The 17,910-nt window shown below is 37.7% G+C and overlaps 1 protein-coding gene across 1 annotated transcript in view; it reads left to right on the plus strand.

Annotated features, from left to right (window-relative positions):
- The window catches only part of EDIL3 (EGF like repeats and discoidin domains 3), a gene marked incomplete at both ends in the record, with an annotated part of 270,774 nt that overhangs the window by 123,372 nt on the left and 129,492 nt on the right, over positions 1-17,910 (plus strand). Inside the window, one exon of the mRNA XM_082497220.1 lies at positions 14,273-14,401. Within this exon, the coding sequence (XP_082353346.1) occupies positions 14,273-14,401 (129 nt within the window). The remainder of the gene's footprint in view (positions 1-14,272; positions 14,402-17,910) is intronic.

The following is a 17,910-nucleotide window of genomic DNA, read 5'->3' on the forward strand; positions in this document are numbered from 1 at the left end:
TCTTCCTGCATTGGACTGCGTTTACTGTTCTTCTGCCTACTACTAATCCCCCCAAACCCCTACCGAGTAAAACAGCCCTGCTATCCCAAACTGTCTTGACCCTGTCTTCAGTCAGTACTATTTTTTCAGTAAGGGATCAGCTACCTGGACTGTCTGAGTAGCTGTTTTACTGAGGTGTTGAGAAGATCTTTAAGTTTCTTCTAGCTTGAACAGGAAAAAAATGTTGAAGGAAGGTTTGGCATTTACATGGTTACCTGCCATTAACATTGACCAAGAACAAAAATCCCTCTTTGAAATGTATCATTGAAGCAATATCATAGGTGAAATCCAGATGTAATTCTTATCATAAAGGGAACATAAATTGCTCTAGGGGCATGAAAACGTCAAGCAAAGGCTTAACTGAGTTCACTCAGACAGGGATGTGGGCATTTCTGCATGTATGCAGCAACTTCTTAGACCATTTCTTTCAATAACAAATGTGTCACATCATTTACCTCTACGAATTCTCATTGTTGTTCTTATAGATTGAATTTCCACATGCTAATAACCATTTGCCAGACCCAAGACCTCCCTTTTATTCTATTATCTTACAAATTGAATAGGTTATTTTTTACTGTATATTCTTTTGAAGCCCTTACAACTACAATTAAAACACATTTCATTTTTCTCACTGTAAGTCTTTTAGGTAAATAGTGTTTTATCTCAGAGTGTGACTGTCCATTATTAGGCTTAAATACTGCATGGCATGCAGCATTCAGCTGTCTTCTGCTATACTGTGTAATCTCATCTATACAATTGTAGTGTTCCAAAATATTATTTTGGAAACAGCTGTTTTTTTCTCTTTTTTTACACTTATATAAAACTGTTGACTTCTGTGGTACTCCTTATGAGTAAATACTATGTGAATTCAAAAGTGTGACAAAAATATTTACATAAGATCCATAGTACTGTAAAGAAATGAACTGCCAAATGAAAATTATCACCATGGCTGGAGATAAGCAGAAGACTGTAGGCTTTCACATTCCAGTCCAATGTTCATTACTTATTCAAGACACAACTTCCACTGGCTGCCATGGGATTTGTGGCTGTATGACAGCTGTTCTGATAAAAATAACAATTATGAAAATGTATCATGCTCCCACGAATCTCTAGTTGTCTATGGCTAAAAAAAGTTAAAATGAATTGTACTTTTATATAATTTAGAAGTTACTTGAATTGTGCCAAATAAGTTGAGAAAAGAGTTGGAATTCATGACTTTTTTTGGAATAGCTAGCTACAATGAAGAAGCCATAGCCCAAGAACAGAAAGGTCTGGATATAGATTTATATATTCAATTTGCCTGCAGTACCGTAATTTAACATTTACTTGCAAAGCATGAATTAACAGTCTACAGCAATATTACAAGTTTTGTTGCTCTTATTTATGAATGTCATTAGTTTCAAGCTTTATGTAGTATTTTGTCTTGTTAAAACTGCAGAACAATATTTATTTATTAATATACACTAAGGGACAAGGTGACAATGTTTCAATACCTGATTCTTAATCTTTCCATATCAACCTGGAATTTCTCAATTTTCTTTTTTTTTTTTTTAAATCCAGCCTCCTAGAAGAGAAAACCATTCTAATAATTTTCTCTGCAAAACAGTAATACTGGGCATCTTTTGAAACAAAATACGAATCAATGATCCTGTCAGCAAAGCCTTCTGATTTAGCCTTCCCTGAGCAGTGTCTGGGGCAGAAGGTGTAATGTAATGTATTTGTCATCAAGTCTTGTTTCTGTCTGAATATTTGGTAGCAGAATACAAGCAATGTGTTGCAACAGCTTAAGAAATTCCAAGCAAAGAATTTGCTTCAAACTGTTTAAGTCATGTAGCTAGGGATATCCTCGCTGAAAGTATGCATAATATTAGTAAAGTAGTGGGTTTGTTTTCGAAGCATGTATTGGTCTGTCATCCAGAACCTAACTGTAGCATCCACGTTTTTCAACCCGATGACCTTCTCTGTGCCTGACTCCATTCCATCAACAGATAAGTAATATTATGGATTCCCTTTCAGGAACCGTATCCAGCTACCGATTAGGCTGGATTGGAAAGGGAATATTAACATGCACTTGGGTCATCTGTACTGAGTTGAGGGGAAGTGAATTACGTCTAGTTCATGCCCTCATCTTTTGAAGTCACTCAGATGAATATGGCCATCGTTATGCTTGTGTTCAGGTCTGTGGATCTTGTCAACCAGAGGAAAGCTGGATGTGTCTGATGAGCTACCCGTGCCACAGCTGAGGGTGGACACCAGAAAGGGGTGTGTGGCTCCAGAGGAAGTCTGCCATACCATTCCCTAAAGGAATATATTTATGGCCTCATGAGTGCTGTAGCTTATGCCCCAGCCCCTGCACAAAGCTCTGCTGAAGGTAAAATTTGCTTGTGCAGAGAACTGTAACTGAATGACAATAATGACACCTGCATTGTGTGTAATAACACAAAAAGGAATTTTAAGGTAAAGCATTGTTCATTAGAAAAGAATAATCTCCAGTATTGCTATGCAGGAATTATCACCCTTACCCACCAAAATAGGTCAGTATTTTCATCCACGTACAACTAACTGCATGTGAATCACATTAATCAAGAGCAATTAATTTGTATTTGGGCTGTGGATGTAGCTGGTGGAAAGGAAGCAGACATCCAGTGATTCTACAGTGTAATTTGAAAACTGAAGGCACATAACAGCAAACATGGGTTGTGATTTTTAAATTGGGGTGGTTATGCAGTGTGTGGTTTTCTGAGTTGTCAAGAGACCGATATGAAGCAGGAATGGGGTATGAGGAGAAAAGAAGCTTCTTCTTAGCTAAGAAGGGAGTAAGAGTTGGAGAATAGTGACAGGATCTGGAATTCAAAAGGATTTATGGTAGGGTACATGAAATTGGAAGGGTTTGATGATAGCTGGAAAAAAAAAAATGCAGAGAGGAAAGAATATATTTCCCTCTGTCCTACATCCTAAGGGAAATAAATGACTGGAGTCATTTATAGTCTTGTCTATTTCTGTTGGTTTCTACTGTGGACAACCTTTTGCCTTCTTGGAATATATATATATTTCACGTTTAGTAATTCTCTTTCATCACTTTTTAATAATATTTCATGTCCTAAGGATAACCACCCTCTGAGATTCTTTTCTGCTGTTTCCGTGTCATTAATGTGACACTAGTAATTAGGACCTGACTCACAGAAATATGAACAGCATAAGTTTAGGCTGTTGCCTTTTTTAGTTCCCACTGGAGTGCTCAGCAAGAAGACTAACTAGTTTTTAATCTATTTGCTGTTATAATTAAGGTTCACATAATCTTTTAAATTTTTTTCCATTTTCCAATTATTAGTGGAACACCGTGAAAAAGGATGAGAGGTCCTGATCACTGGCAGTTTAAAGTGCAGTGAAACAATGCAAACTGACATCTTCATGTATGATGACAAGAATTATGATGATAAAAATAGCTCTGTTGCACAGAAATCCCAGCTGGCAGAGAGGTTCAGCTTTGGGTACCAAATTATGTATAGTTCCCTTATTGCTGGGTATATTTTACTTAAGCAACAGACCAATGCAGTAAATACAGAGATGGATTTGTTTCAACTATGCAGAGAATGGATTTGGAGAGTTTATTTTAATGTAGAACCTATAGACATTATTGTTGTCAGAACTGCACTTTGAACTGAATCTTTTGAACTGAATCTTTTGAACATCCCAATCTGTAATAATTCTCTGAATATTTCAACATGCAAAATTCTTCAAGTCTTTGCAGTCCTCCAGCAGAATTTTTACAAAATACAAGATTCTCAGTGTTTGAAGATCTTTTTCTCTTTGATGTGAACCAGAATCAACTGAAAAAAGAGATTTGGAAAATAGTTCTAATTTTTTTTTTTTTTTTAAATTAATCTGGGTTTAACAATGATACAAAGTAAATCACCAAAAAAATGGAGTGGAGAGACCAAGCCCCCACACTTGGGTCAGCAAGAGTGGGAGAAGTCAGTGACAGGAACAGTATAATCTAGGAAAAAACATAACGATGCTGTTGCCTGAGTGTAAAGTTAGAGGAAGAGAAGGAAAAGACCCTGAACCTGGATTTTCTGTAAACAAAGCAGGTATTCTTTGGGAAGATAAAACCCTCCTGTGAAACGTCATGCAGAGATGCAGAACAGGTCTCACATTATTACGCTGCAGTAGGTTTATGAGATAACTGATGAGGGAAGAATATTGTGGGCTTTATTCAGAAACACATGCACAGGTGACAAAGGGTATTAAGAGCTGAAAAACAGCATTGAAATGGGGAAAGAAAGTTCTCAGGCTTGCAAACTGAGGAGTATGAGGAGAAATAATGAGAGAGAACTTGGGGAAAATGTCTTATAGTGCATTGAATATTTATAGTATTCAGTACTTAGTATACTTAGTGCATTGAATGCTCCAGCTTTTGGAGTATTTTTAGCATTTCACCCTGTGTTGTATCAGTACTTTGCCTACTACACTGACCACTCTTCAAATTCGGGTATAATCTGTCATTCTCAGTCAATGGAAGGGTAAGGTGAGAATCTTAAGACTATTTATTAAGGAAAGGCACTGTATAGCCATCAAGTTTGAATAGCATCTTGTGAGAAAATATTTAGTTATTTAGTTAAAAATGGTTGGGAGATGGCTGGACAATCAGTTTAAATTTCTTCTCTGTAATAGAAATCCACAGAATAGAATTAGAGGGAAATGTGCAGAAATGACCTAAAGCATTTTGCACTCAAGGGGTGAACCTTAGCTTTTGCTGTATCCAGATGGAGACACCTTGATCATTATAATCAGCACGCTCCATTTGCTGCATTAAAAACAAGATAAATATTTAATCACAGTGCAATTAAGTCTGGAACAGTGCCATTAGTTTATAATGAATATATAGTTAGATAGAATCTAATACAGTACTAATTCACTTATAAGCCACACTGAACAGATTTTTTTTTTTTTTAAAGCTGATATTTTGAGAATGTTAATGAGACGAAGGTGTGTGTAACTGCTAATTATTTTTACTACTTTCGTGCATTAACAGGAATAACATATAGCAATTAGTTAATATTATCAATATTCCACATAAACTGTGAATTATGTTCTGCAATGCCAATTCTTTTCAGGTTAAAATAACCAAACAAATAATAAGTTGTACGTATAATGAATATTTGTTGACACAAAATTCATTTGTATCCTAACAGCAAAATAGAATCAACAGTGGCAAATTCCAAAAGGAAATCATATGAAATATATTGATCTGTAAGTGTTATTGTGGTTTGTTGGATTTTTTTTTCTTTGTTTTACAAACATTCAAGTATTCTGGGAAAGCAAGAATTTCTTATTACACTTCAGAAGACTTGAAGGTTGAGGTAGGTCACAATATATCGAGTCTGATCTCCGTAGGTTTTAGTTAAACTGAGAGACTCCTTTATTTTCTCTGAGCCAAGTCATGATGCACCAGTATTATGGGAGTTGGGCCCTAAAATGTTTAAAAGTTTACATAAATTTTGAACCCAGGATGAATTTTTAAGGGCGGTGGGGGGAAGAGTAAGAAAGAGCAAATACTGGACTACAGCATATTCATTCATTACTGAAGATGCTTCATACTTAAGTGGCAGAATGAGCATGTTGATTAGAAGAAACCGTTTTCGTGATTACAGCCCCTTCTGGCAGAAGGTCAATAGCACATCTGCTGGGAACATTCTCTTCAATGTCCTCAAAACCGCGCACTGCAAAGCAGGCAGCTGAGATGTAGCTGTAGTTTCAAGTAGTGAACAAACGTGCTGTTCTTTGGGCCCAGCTACGTCAAAAGTGTTCTTGGGAAAAGGTAGGTTTTTTTTCTAAATACAAGTGAGATCTACAAAATACTTGAGCAGAAGCTTAGTCTTAACCACAAAGGTGGTGCACAGGCTCAAAGTACGTGTAGTAGAGAGACCTAACTCCCTACGCTGCGTTGCTGGAATGGATGTCTCATACTTCTGTGCTTGAACCTATAGATAGGCTGAGACATAAGGATGTATTTTGGTGTGATTTAATGATTCCCAGAACTCAGGGGATGCAGGATCGTTTCTGTTGGCTTATTAAAATGGTCTCTGAAGTATCACTACTCCCACACAAACACGCAGCTGGGGGCATTTAAAACCAGCCTCCATGTCAGGTAAGCCTTGCACAATCAGATTAAATTAATAGGCAAAGTAATAAATGTGAGGAAAATCAAAGACCCCCTAAAGCTTCTATTATATTCCTGCCCTTTTTGCGCAATAATTTTTTCTGTCAGAACGTGTAGGGACATTCTTGCTGGAATTGAATGCTCGTTTGTGTGTCTCTGTGGAGAATGGTCTCTTTCGAATAGGATTGTGTTATATTTTGGATTTGTGTCTGCCGAACTTTGAAACCAACAACATCATATTTGAAGGGCCACACCTTTCAAAAACCCATTTAACTGAGTTTTTAGAAGGATGATGAGGAAATATACTTCTGAAAAAGAGGTTGTCTCTCATTTGTGCATATATAGGTGGTATAAACATCATCTTTAGCTGTATGGAGAAAACATACATATAGTTAGAAAAGAATGTCAAATGGAAAGATCCAGACCTTAAGCTCATCTCAAATATTTGTAAGATATCTAATGCGGATTTCTAATTATTCCCACTGCAGGATTCTCTGGCTTTCTTCTCAGGTTGCAGGAACTGATGAACAGCAGGAGAGGGTGTTGGATTACCTGGACACTGAGCCTAATTCAGTGTGTTAATGTGTGTTAATCCTTAACTTCATCATGGGGAGCTTGTGCCATTCTGCTAGCTCCAGCAGCAAGGAGATTAATTCTTTTCTTCTCATAAAGATGAAAGAAGTTGTATGTGCGACTGGCTTCTTTTATACATATGAGTTTCAAAATGTAAGAGCTCTTGCTAAGTGAGCTCTGTCACAGCTTATTTTGAAGGATTTGCTTTGGCAGAGGAAACATCTAAATTATTATGTGTTATCAAAACATAGGTAGGGGGAAGACTTCAAACTACTGTTAAGACTGTGTGAGAGATCTCTGATGAAGATTTCAGCTTACCAGAGGGGGAAAAAAACCCTATTTGACTGACATTCATGTGAAGCCAAGAGGGACTTAAGAAAAGCTAGTAGTATGAAGGCGAGCAGCTAGGGAGTAGTATTTTTCTTTTACAATGAGATGTAAAACCATTTAATACCTTCTATTAGTTTGATGATAACTCCAATATTTGTTTTGATGGGGTTTGGAGCTTAATGTGTCATCAGAGTAACTTTATCTATTAGTCCCACTTCAGTAAAATAAATGAAGCAAATAGCTTTGTATCTAACAGTATCCTCATCTTGATGTATATCAAGGTCAATATCTAATCTAGTATTTTTCATTAAAGTTGCATTATTTCTACATGAAAAGAAGATGGATAGATAGATAGCATCAAAAGTATTAACATTTGTAGTGCACTTCCTTTAATTTTATTTTTTAAAAATGTGATTATTTGGCATGTGTCACTCCATTGGAGTATTTTTTTTTCTTTATGTTTTTCATGTTCCTCATTTAATCTTGTCATAGTAAGAAATAATGGGTTTTGCTTTTTGATCATCTTCCTATTTTAGTACAGCAGCAAGCACAGTTTTCCATATGAGGAATCAGACTTTGAGGAAGATGTGACTGATGTAGAGTTCTTGTTTAACTACATCACCTGTCGCTGTCTGGTATTTTTGAATATCTCTCCCACCAAAGCAGCAGATTTTGTATTTGGCCAAAAATGCTTACACTGTTTGGTGGGAGCATAAGAAATGGCTTATGCCATGATAACTGTCGCTGAATTAGAGAGCGGTAAGGGAAAGGGTCGTTGGAGGGAGGGCAGCGAGGTCTTTGTTTTTTCTTCCTGTTAAGGCTGCTGTTTTATCTACTTTCTGATTTCTTGGATTTTGCTAAGCTGACGCTACACAACTCCACTGTTAGCCATTTTACTTCAAAGTTGGCCTTTGACGCATTTTTAAGTCCTAGGTAAAGGTTTATCAGAAAAATATCCAGCAAAGCATGTGTATACCTTTTGATAATGTTGTACAAAACCTTGCCTGTGTTCGTTGTGTCGCTGACCATCTGCACAACCTGCCCTTTCAGACAGGCTCTCTGTCTGTCCCTGGTGAAGTTTGCACTCCAAACAAACTCGTGTACGGCTCTTGCTGTCCTCAGCCAGGTGGAGGGAGGGCTGCAGTGCTTCATCAGCAATGCACTGGAATTTTCTTAAATTCTAATGTATCCTGGACTCTTAGAGGGGACAGCAATTAGTGTCATAGCTCACACATACAGACACAAACCTAAGCAGATGAAAAGCCTTGACAGAGACTAGACAGAGCCCAGAGTAACTCTACCATCCCCTTCTCAGGAGGGACACTGTATGGGCATCAGGTCCCCAGCATCAGCCCTCTTGCTCTTCAGATCCTTTCCCATTGCACTGTGCAGCTTGTTCATGTAGATACAGCCAGTCTGTAGTAAAACTAAATAACTGAAATGAGAACAATCAGAATTTTAGGTAATATGTCATTCACAAACATAATTAAATGTGCTTTACAGTTGTCAATGTTTCTAGGGTCTTTTTGTTTCTTTCTTTCTTTGTGTTTGTGGGGTTTTTTGTTTGTTTGTTTTGGGGTTTTTTTTCCTCAAAAATAGAAGACTATGCAAATAAAAGAAGCTCAAAATAAGACCAGGTATTTTAAAAATTACATTTCCTCCAAACCGTCGGGGGAAAAATGTAGAAAGTCTATTTGGACACTTCTTTGTAGTAAGTAATAAAAAAAATTCAATATCCCACAAGACAAAAATAAGTAGCAGTTTTCCTAAATAGGCTAATTCACTCATTTTATATATTATCAAGGGCAACAAGAAAGCCTTCTATAGGTATTTCAGTGACAAAAGGAAGACAAGGGAAAATGTGGGCCCACTCAGGAAGGAAACAGGAGACCTGGTCACCTGGGACATGGACAAGGCTGAGGTACTCAGTGACATTTTTGATGCAGTCTTCACGGGCAAGTGCTCTAGCCACACCAGCCAGCTTGCAGAAGGCAAATGTAGGGACTGGGAGAATGAGGAACAGACTACTGTAAGACAAGGTCAAGTTTGAGATCATCTGAGGAACCTGAAGGTGCATAAATCCCTGGGACCTGATGAGACACATCCGCGGGTTTTGAGGCAACTGGCAGATGAAGTTGCCAAGCCACTATCCGTCACATTTGAGAAGCTGTGGCAATGCAGTGCCAAGCAACTATGCATCATAATTGTGAAGTCGTAGCAGTCCAGTGAAGTTCCTGCTGACTGGAAATGGGGAAACATAACCCCCATTTTTAAAAAGGTAAAAAAGGAGACCCGGGGAACTACAGGCTGGTGAGTCTCCCCTTTGTGCCCAGCATGATTATGGAGCAGATCCTCCTGGAAACTATGCTAAGGCACAAGAAGGTGATTTGTGACAGCCAACATGGCTTCAAAGAGGGCAATTTTTGTCTGACAAATTTGGTGGCCTTCTAGGATGCATTACAACATTGCTGGATAAGGGAAGGGAAATTGACATCCTCTAAATAGATTTGTGCAAAGCATTTGACATTGTCACACACGACAACCTTGCATCTGAATTGGAGGGACATGGATGTGACAGATGGACCACTAGGTGGATAAGGAATTGGCTGAATGGTCACAGTCAAAGAGCTGCTGTCAACAGCTTGATGTCCAAGTGGAGACCAGTGATGAGTGGTCCTCAGAGGTTGGTACTGTGATTAGTGCTGTTTAACATCTTTGTTAGTGACATGGACAGTGGGATTCAGTGCACCGTCAGCAAGTTTGCCAATGATACCAAACTGCATGGAGCAGCGGACACGCTGGAGGGAAGGGATGCCCTCCAGAGGGACTTTGACAGGCTGGAAATGTGGGCCTGTGCGAACCTCATGAAGTTCAACAAGGCCAAGTGCAAGGTCCTGCGCATGGGTTGGGGCAATCCCAAGCACGAATACAGGCTGGGTGGAGAAGGGCTTGAGGACATCCCTGAGGAGAAGGACTCAGGGGTGTTGGTGGATTAGAACCTGGACATAAGTTGGTAATGTGCACTTACAGCCCAGAAGTGCAACAACTTCCCGGGCTGCATTCAGAGGCTAGCAGGTCAAGGGAGGTGATTTTGCCCCTCTACTTGGCTCTTGTGAGACCGCACCTGGAATACTGCATCCAGCTGTGGAGCCCTCAAAGTAAGAATGACATGGACCTGTTGGAGCAGGTCCAGAGGAGGGCCACCAAGGTGATCAGAGGGCTGGAGCACCTCTGCTATGAATACAGGCTGAGAGAGTTGGGGTTGTTCAGCCTGGAGAAGAGAAGGCTCCGGAGAGACCTTATAGCAGCTTTCCACTATCTGAAGTGCATCTACAGGAAGTCTGGAGAGGACTTTTTACAAGGGCATGTAGCGATAGGACGAGGGGTGATGGCATCAGACTGGAAGAAGGTAGATTTAAATTAGATATCAGGGAGAAAATTTTCACTTTGAGGGTGGTGAGGCACTGGCCCAGGTTGCCTGGGTAAGTTATGGCTGCCCCATCCCTGGAGGTGTTCAAGGCCAGGTTGGATGGGGCTTTGAGCAATCTGGTTTAGTGGGAGGTGTCCCTGCCCACGGCAAGGGGGTTCAAACTAGATGATCGTTAAGGTCCCTTCCAACCTAAACCACTGTATGATTCTATGATCCCTGACAAAAATTACATTTATTGGTGAAGCAATGCTTTACTTGCTTTCCTGACTTTTCTTGCTGTAAACAAACTAACATTTTTTTTTCCAAATTCGTAATTACTGCTTCAATATTGCATTACACAGGATTTTATTTTTATGAAGCTTTAGTTGACTGTACTTGTCAAAGAAGAAAACAGAAAATGTGGTTCTGTGTTGAGCCCCTTTGCAAGTCTGCTGGGGATGCATTTGATTCATCCATCTATAAAATCTCAGAGATTCCAGTAAGAGCATCTAAAAAATTTAAAACCTGCTATGCTTTAAGCTATCTTGCAATATTTTTTCAAAAACAGCATGGGATTTCAATTGAATAACAGAATGATATATTTTGGACTACACTTATTATGTTGACTAATACCACCGGAACTGCACCAAGAAGGACTCGAAACAGCAGCAAAGTGAATAGATCTATTACTTTTAGTGCACAATTAATCTTGTTGACATTATTTTATATGAACATGGATAAAAATGCCTGGAAAGCATACCATTGAATTCCACTGCTCATTAATATTGATCAAATGTTGTTGTTCTCTTTGTGTTGGAAGCCACTTAAAGATTACCTGCAAAAGTATTACGGTGCTATTGATTTAAAAAACCAAATCCCTGAAGTCCACTGTGGTTTTTTTTTTTTGAAAATCAGTTGACAAGTTTGGATTTTTTTTTATTTTTTTTTTTAAAGAAGGATTTTTTTGAACTTGCTTCTATAGATCTGAGCAACCAAGAATATTAATCAGATTGTCAGGGAATTAATTGTCCAGCATTCAATACAATGTTATTTAAAAGTCTGTAAATCCCTATGGAAGTTAGTCGGGACCTGTCATCATCTGGCGGCAGTGCCTAGATCTTGCATACCATTTTTGATACTGAAATGGGATGATAGCAGGATTAGGGCCCAAATCCTTCAAGACACTTAAACCTGCATAACCTGCCTCAGGGATCTTGTTAAAAAAAAAGAGTCATATGCTTGAAGGTTCATGTAATTCAAATATCCTGAAGATGTATGAACCCAGGGTATGGTCCTCTGGAGAATTAGGAGAAACAAGGTATGATGGTATAGGCTTTTTAAAGTTTCATTCATTCATTCTTTTAGCATGCAGGTGAGTCTAACCCATGTCGTTTTTAGGAAATGAATGTTAAGTAGTGAAAATAAGATGATTGTTGTTTACTAATTTCAGTGTATTTAATTAGGATGTTTCATTGCTTTCAAAATCATTTTGAACTACCAGTTTCTATTAAAAAAAAAAAAAGGAAAAAAAAAAACAACAAAGCAAAATTACTGAACATGTACATTGAAAATACTGCTATTATATGTCTATGACCAAATAACAACTATAATCAGGAAAAAAAAATAAGTGTTCATATTGCTGGTGTGGGGGTTTTTTTTCAGTAGGAATGCATCATAGAAGACTAAGATTACTTAGAAATACTAGGACGCACAGTATATTTATTACTGTGCACATCAAATGACCTTTTAAGCCTTTGTACTTTGGACTGATCTGAAAAAATACAAAATCTAAAGTAAATCAATGGAAGTACGCTGAACATGTGCTTAACAAGCCATATGGAGAAAGCAGCAAGCAAAATGAGAAAGTAATCATTAAAAGATTTATTGTTCTTGGAAGATTAGAGATCTGCTTGCAGAAAAATAATCAACATATGAGGCTACTTGCAGGTACTCCCCAAACTGCAGCACTATGATAGAGACTTGAAAAAAAATACACAGATCATATATATTGGGAGACGAAAACTGCAAATACCTTTCTTCCCAAAATATTACATAGGAGAAATAACATGAACAGAAGCTGTGATACTTAAAAGCCATGAGTCTTCCTTGACCTGTTAAAGGAGTGACATATGTTGACTGGAATTAAGAATGCAGCGTACCATTACATTAAAGTGTAGTGCAGAATATGGATGGGGAAAGGCAGAAAAGGCAAGAGCCAGTCTCTTCCATTTCATCTTCATGATTTTTGCCTTTTTTTACTACTAATTGCATTTAGAATAAGCTGCTATATGTTCATGTCTTCTATTTGTTGGGTTCAGTGAGATATATCCTACGTGTAATGTTGCATGCAAGTGTAACTTCTGCAGGATTGTGTCCTGGAATAGGCTGATGGCATAAATTGCAATAGAAATATGTAGATGGATAGTTTCTCAAATTGCTATAACCACCCGGGCAGTTATAACTGGGAAATGAGTTCTGACATCCTTGTCATTCTGTTAATTTTTATGTTTTACAAATTAATATTTTCTTAGAGAGTGCAGTTTTCACTAATGTGACATTCTGAATTAATGCTGTTGCTGTGAACATCTGTCAAACCTTAGGTTTGTAATTGAAAACATAAACCAATAGGCAGACCCTCAGAAACATTAAATTTATAGCTCTTTTAAGTTTAAATCATTCAATTCCCAGTGCTGATTGTCAGTAAATTATGTTCTGGAAAGAAGTTCTTTTCTGGCTTTGTTTTTTTTTTCTTTGGATGCAATCTTAAGTGGGTGAATAATTATGACATTGCATTCCAATAAGCAAAGATTAAAGCCTTTCTGTGCACATGGCAAAGGTTGCAAATAACGTACTTTATATTGGATTCACAAATCTTTTCACAGACAAAGTTGCACGTGAGGCTTTTCAATCAGTGATTATCAGTTCTTTAAAGTGAGATTGGAAAAAAAAATAATCAAAATGTTAAAGTCTTTTCTTCTGGTAGGAAGTGTGTTACGGGTAGTATTACTAAGATTATAAGATGTAAAAGGCTTTTAACACGTGCTGCTAGGTGAAAGAACTTTAGACCTCAGTTCAAAAAATGCTGCTATTTAAAGGTATGTATAGTCATTGCAAACCTAAAAAATTAGATCTCACTGCTGAAATTTGAGTTATCCTAGCATGTGTTTAGTTGGGGGGAAAAAAAAAAAAAGATAATTTAGTCAGAAGACCTTTTTGAAGTCAGCTTGAACTGGATATGCTAAGAAGTCACTCAATGGAAAAGGAATAGTTGGTTTAGGAGCTGCTGACTGCTGGCCCAGATAGTCACGTGTTCAGAAAGTCATCCAAAGCCATAGCAAAGGTCTCCTCAAACTACTAACTTGACATGTAGTGATTATTCAGGGATATTGTACATGTCACTTTGTACATGATAGGCACATTTGATTAATACATATTTCCTCAGTGGTATAAAAGTTAGAATGCCTGTTATCTTTAATAGGAGAGCAAGATTTAGCTTCTCCGTCTCCTGTCTTCTCTCACATTAAAAAATAATGTGGTGATTAATGAGTAGTGACATGCTTCATATTTTTTCTTGTTCATAAAAATCTGTGTTGGCAAGTTATCTGAAATAAGTGAAGGGTATATTTTAGTGGGTTAGTGGGATATGAAGGTCTACATAAGGGATTTTATTTCTTTAGTGAATGCACATAAATGACTAAAATTGTTATGGTTGTTATTAAGTATGTATACATATTTCTCCTTTTTTTCCCCTCTCTCAGGACCCTGCCTTCCTAATCCATGTCATAATGGTGGGATATGTGAAATTAGTGAAGCGTACCGAGGCGACACATTCATAGGATATGTTTGTAAATGTCCAGAGGGATTTAATGGGATTCACTGCCAGCACAGTAAGTTCCACGTGGTAACTTTTATTGTATTTACAGATAGGAGCCATTTTATTGCTTGCAATGTTGAGGATTAATATCAGATCTGGTTTTCTGATGTATATCAGTCTTTGGCTTTTATATCATGAACAAACTAATACTACTACCTTCAGAAAATGACTTTACTTCAAATTTACTGAACACAATAGTGCATAATTTGCTATGCATATTCTAGAATATGGTTAGGAAAAGTAATCACATTCAACAAGGATTTAATCAAAAAGCATATTTGAGATAGTTGGGACCTCTTCTTATCTTGGAATTGTTTGAGGGTGTGGTTTGATTAATGCTAGACAAAAGTGGAAAGAATAACTGAAAAGAAATTTGTGAATAAATGTCTTCTGTATCTTTCTTTACCTATGCATTTATAAATTATGAAGAAATGTTTTGAATCACAATAATTAAATTCAAGGTTAGAAGTTCTAGACTTAAATCAGATGGACATTTAATCCTGTTTAAAATACAGTATCTGGACCTCTTTCTAATCGTTATCATTTATCTGAAGAGTTTTTCCTGTTTTCAGGTCAGATTGAGAACAGCAGGTCAATATCCTAGTCTTAAAGTGGGTAGTTACAGAACTGACAGGCAGCCACGTGGAAAAAAAAATAATCTTGAGATTTAAATAATATCCCATGGGTGGATTATATAGTAAAATCTACTCTTCACCAACCAAAAATTTTAAGTAAAGAGACATTGCATTTTTTATGCTTATACTGAAAATTACAGGTCCATGTTTCTCCAATTAATGTCATCAGAAGTTCATCAAAACCAATTAATAAAAGCTATGCACATTCCTCTGCAAGTGACTGATCAGATCATGTTCTAACCTATAAACATAATCCACATTATCTATTTGTAAGTTAAATAGAAGCTGGGTTTTTTTTCATACGTAAAATTCATTTAGAACAACTGCTTGCTTAAGGAGAAACTCATGTGCCAAATTTGCAGTTTATTTTGTGCAATAAAGCACAGCATCATTCTTAAAATCTCATGTCATTGATGCATTTGGAAGCCAACTGTTACTCAGTTAGAAGGTTAAAAACTCAAACAACAGTCAAGAATCCACTTCCATTTGCACATAAAAGATAAATCCACTCATTCAAATCAGAATGAATAAGTGTTGAATCCAGTCTACCTTAATTAAGTGCTCCATTTAGATACTTATCTATAATTTGAAGTGTCAGGAACCAATACAGTCCAGCTCAAATAACTACTTATGTTCATTATGTCCCTTATATACTCAATGGAAAGTGTCTCCAAAGACCTGAATATGGATATTCAATTTCATTAACTTTGGCCCCACTCTCTCTCAGTTAATTATGTAGGTAACATAGGCAGTCCCACTAACTTAATCTAGTTAAATCATGTGTCTGCCTCTTCCACTAGGAACAGCCCTGATTCTGGGGATGGCCGTCAGTGGAGCTGACTGCCAGCAAGAGTCATGCTGACTTTTTTTTTGTTTTAATTGTCGTATCATTAGAGCACTCAGTCAAGACGGGGCACTGAGCTCATAGTGTAATGATGGCAAAGGAGAGTCATTGCCAGCCTTTAAACCATATAGCCAGGAGTTCAAGAGTCCCAAGATCAGGAGAGCAGGCAAGATTATGTCTAGCTGTAACTCAAGAGTTATATAACAGCTTAAAAATTGTACCTGGGATAAATCGTGGCTGCAGGACCTTGTGGTTCCCAACCCCGTTCCTTGTGCGTGCATGCATTTTATATGTGTCTGCCACCTGATAAGTGAAGCAAAAGTCATTGGAGAGTGGAAAGACTGGAAGCTGTACCTTCATCCCCATGACTGCTGTAAGCGAGGGTACAAGCAGACCGCTTCTGTGTGCCATTGATGTCCAGTCATATGGAGGAGCTCAGGTGAAAACGTCCTCGTGTGGCCTAACTTTCTCAGGCACGCTCCATCTTGGGACCAGTCACTTAGTCAATGTGCGGCACACAATGCTTCTCCTTCCATCGAATGTCAAAAAGATGACCTTTGTTAAGGATGCAGTGGAGTGAATAACACTACAAATTTTCATCAAACAGAATGAATGGTTAACGTGTGCTGTGTGGAAAACAGCATCTCTTGTTACCTAGTTCATGAAAAAAAACCATACATTAGTGCATTATGGAGTGATTCATTGTAATTGTTTGCTGAGTCCCCATTATAATTTTAAAAAACATTCAGGCATCTAACAGTTAGCTAATGATCCTGATAACCAGCAAAGTGTATTTCTACGAACTTCAGAATAAAGTAGAACTCTCACGTGGGTGATTCAGATTCACTGTGGGGAGACTAGAATCCAAGAAGGCAGATAAAGTGATTTGAGATAAAACGAGTTTGTGTGAACAGTTACTATTTGGGGGACAATAAAACTCAGTCCTTTTCAGGTAATCTGAATTAAGATGTGATAATAAATCATATACAATATATAGGTGTTCAGTCTCTAAGGATGTCAGCTATGAGAAGCATCAGAGGAGGTCTCTGCAATCAGGAAGAAGTATGGGACTTCCAGTGGTGAACTTAATATAACTCTTTTATATGATATCCCTTTAGCTCAATTCACGAAGTTCCTTTGATACAAATTCCTCTGCTTCATAAAGTTTAGCAATTCAATTCTGAACTCACTGTAAATCAAGTAAGAAGTCTGTCAAAGTAGTTCCATCGTGAAAAGGTAAAATAAAATGACCTCGTTGTGAGACATGTATCTTCTTCTAAATTGTTAAGGTTTCCAAAAAATCACATTATACTTCTCTTGTACAAGGTTTTTTATCTTGGATTTCTTTCATGTCTAATATTCTGTTGCTAAGTCAATTAAGCTAGGTGATTGATTTTGCAGTCGAGATACATTCCCAAAGCTGGTATTCTGTCATTCGCATCAACAAATATCCTGCCAGTATTTCTGAGATCCCTTGACCTTTTACCCAGGTAAATAATTAACATGTAAATTATAAAAGAGATCATTAGCAATTTCACTGATTGTATATTCTAGATTTACTGCAAAACTGATATCAATTGTCAATAGTTGTCTGAAAAGATTCTGATTCCCCAGTGGCAAAAAAAGAAACAAAGCTTCCCATTTCGGGGCTCCTAAACAAACCGATGTTTACCTCAGGTGGAAGCCGGGGCAGATTTTTGTGGTGATACCCAATATGTTCTTTAAATATCCCTCTGTTATTTGAGGTATTTACTTATCTGCTTGGTACGAAGATTCTCCCCAAACCCTGCCCAGGTTCCCATCAGTCATGCAGTTGATGCATGGCTATATGGCTTTCAAATGTGCTCTCGACAGTATCCAGCGACGAGGGGAGAGGAGGTGTTTGCAAGAACGACCTTGAGGCAAGGCAAGCCTCCTTACGGTCTTACTACACTGAGAAAGCACTTAAATTCCTGAAAATAGCATACAACTCACGCCCAGGAAGACTACGGTGTCCTCCGTGGTGGTGATCCTCATTCATAAGAGCAGCAAATCATTTTGTGC

This window comes from Vanellus vanellus, assembly GCF_965231255.1.
Source record: "Vanellus vanellus genome assembly, chromosome: Z".
Classification (NCBI taxonomy): Eukaryota; Metazoa; Chordata; class Aves; order Charadriiformes; family Charadriidae; genus Vanellus; species Vanellus vanellus.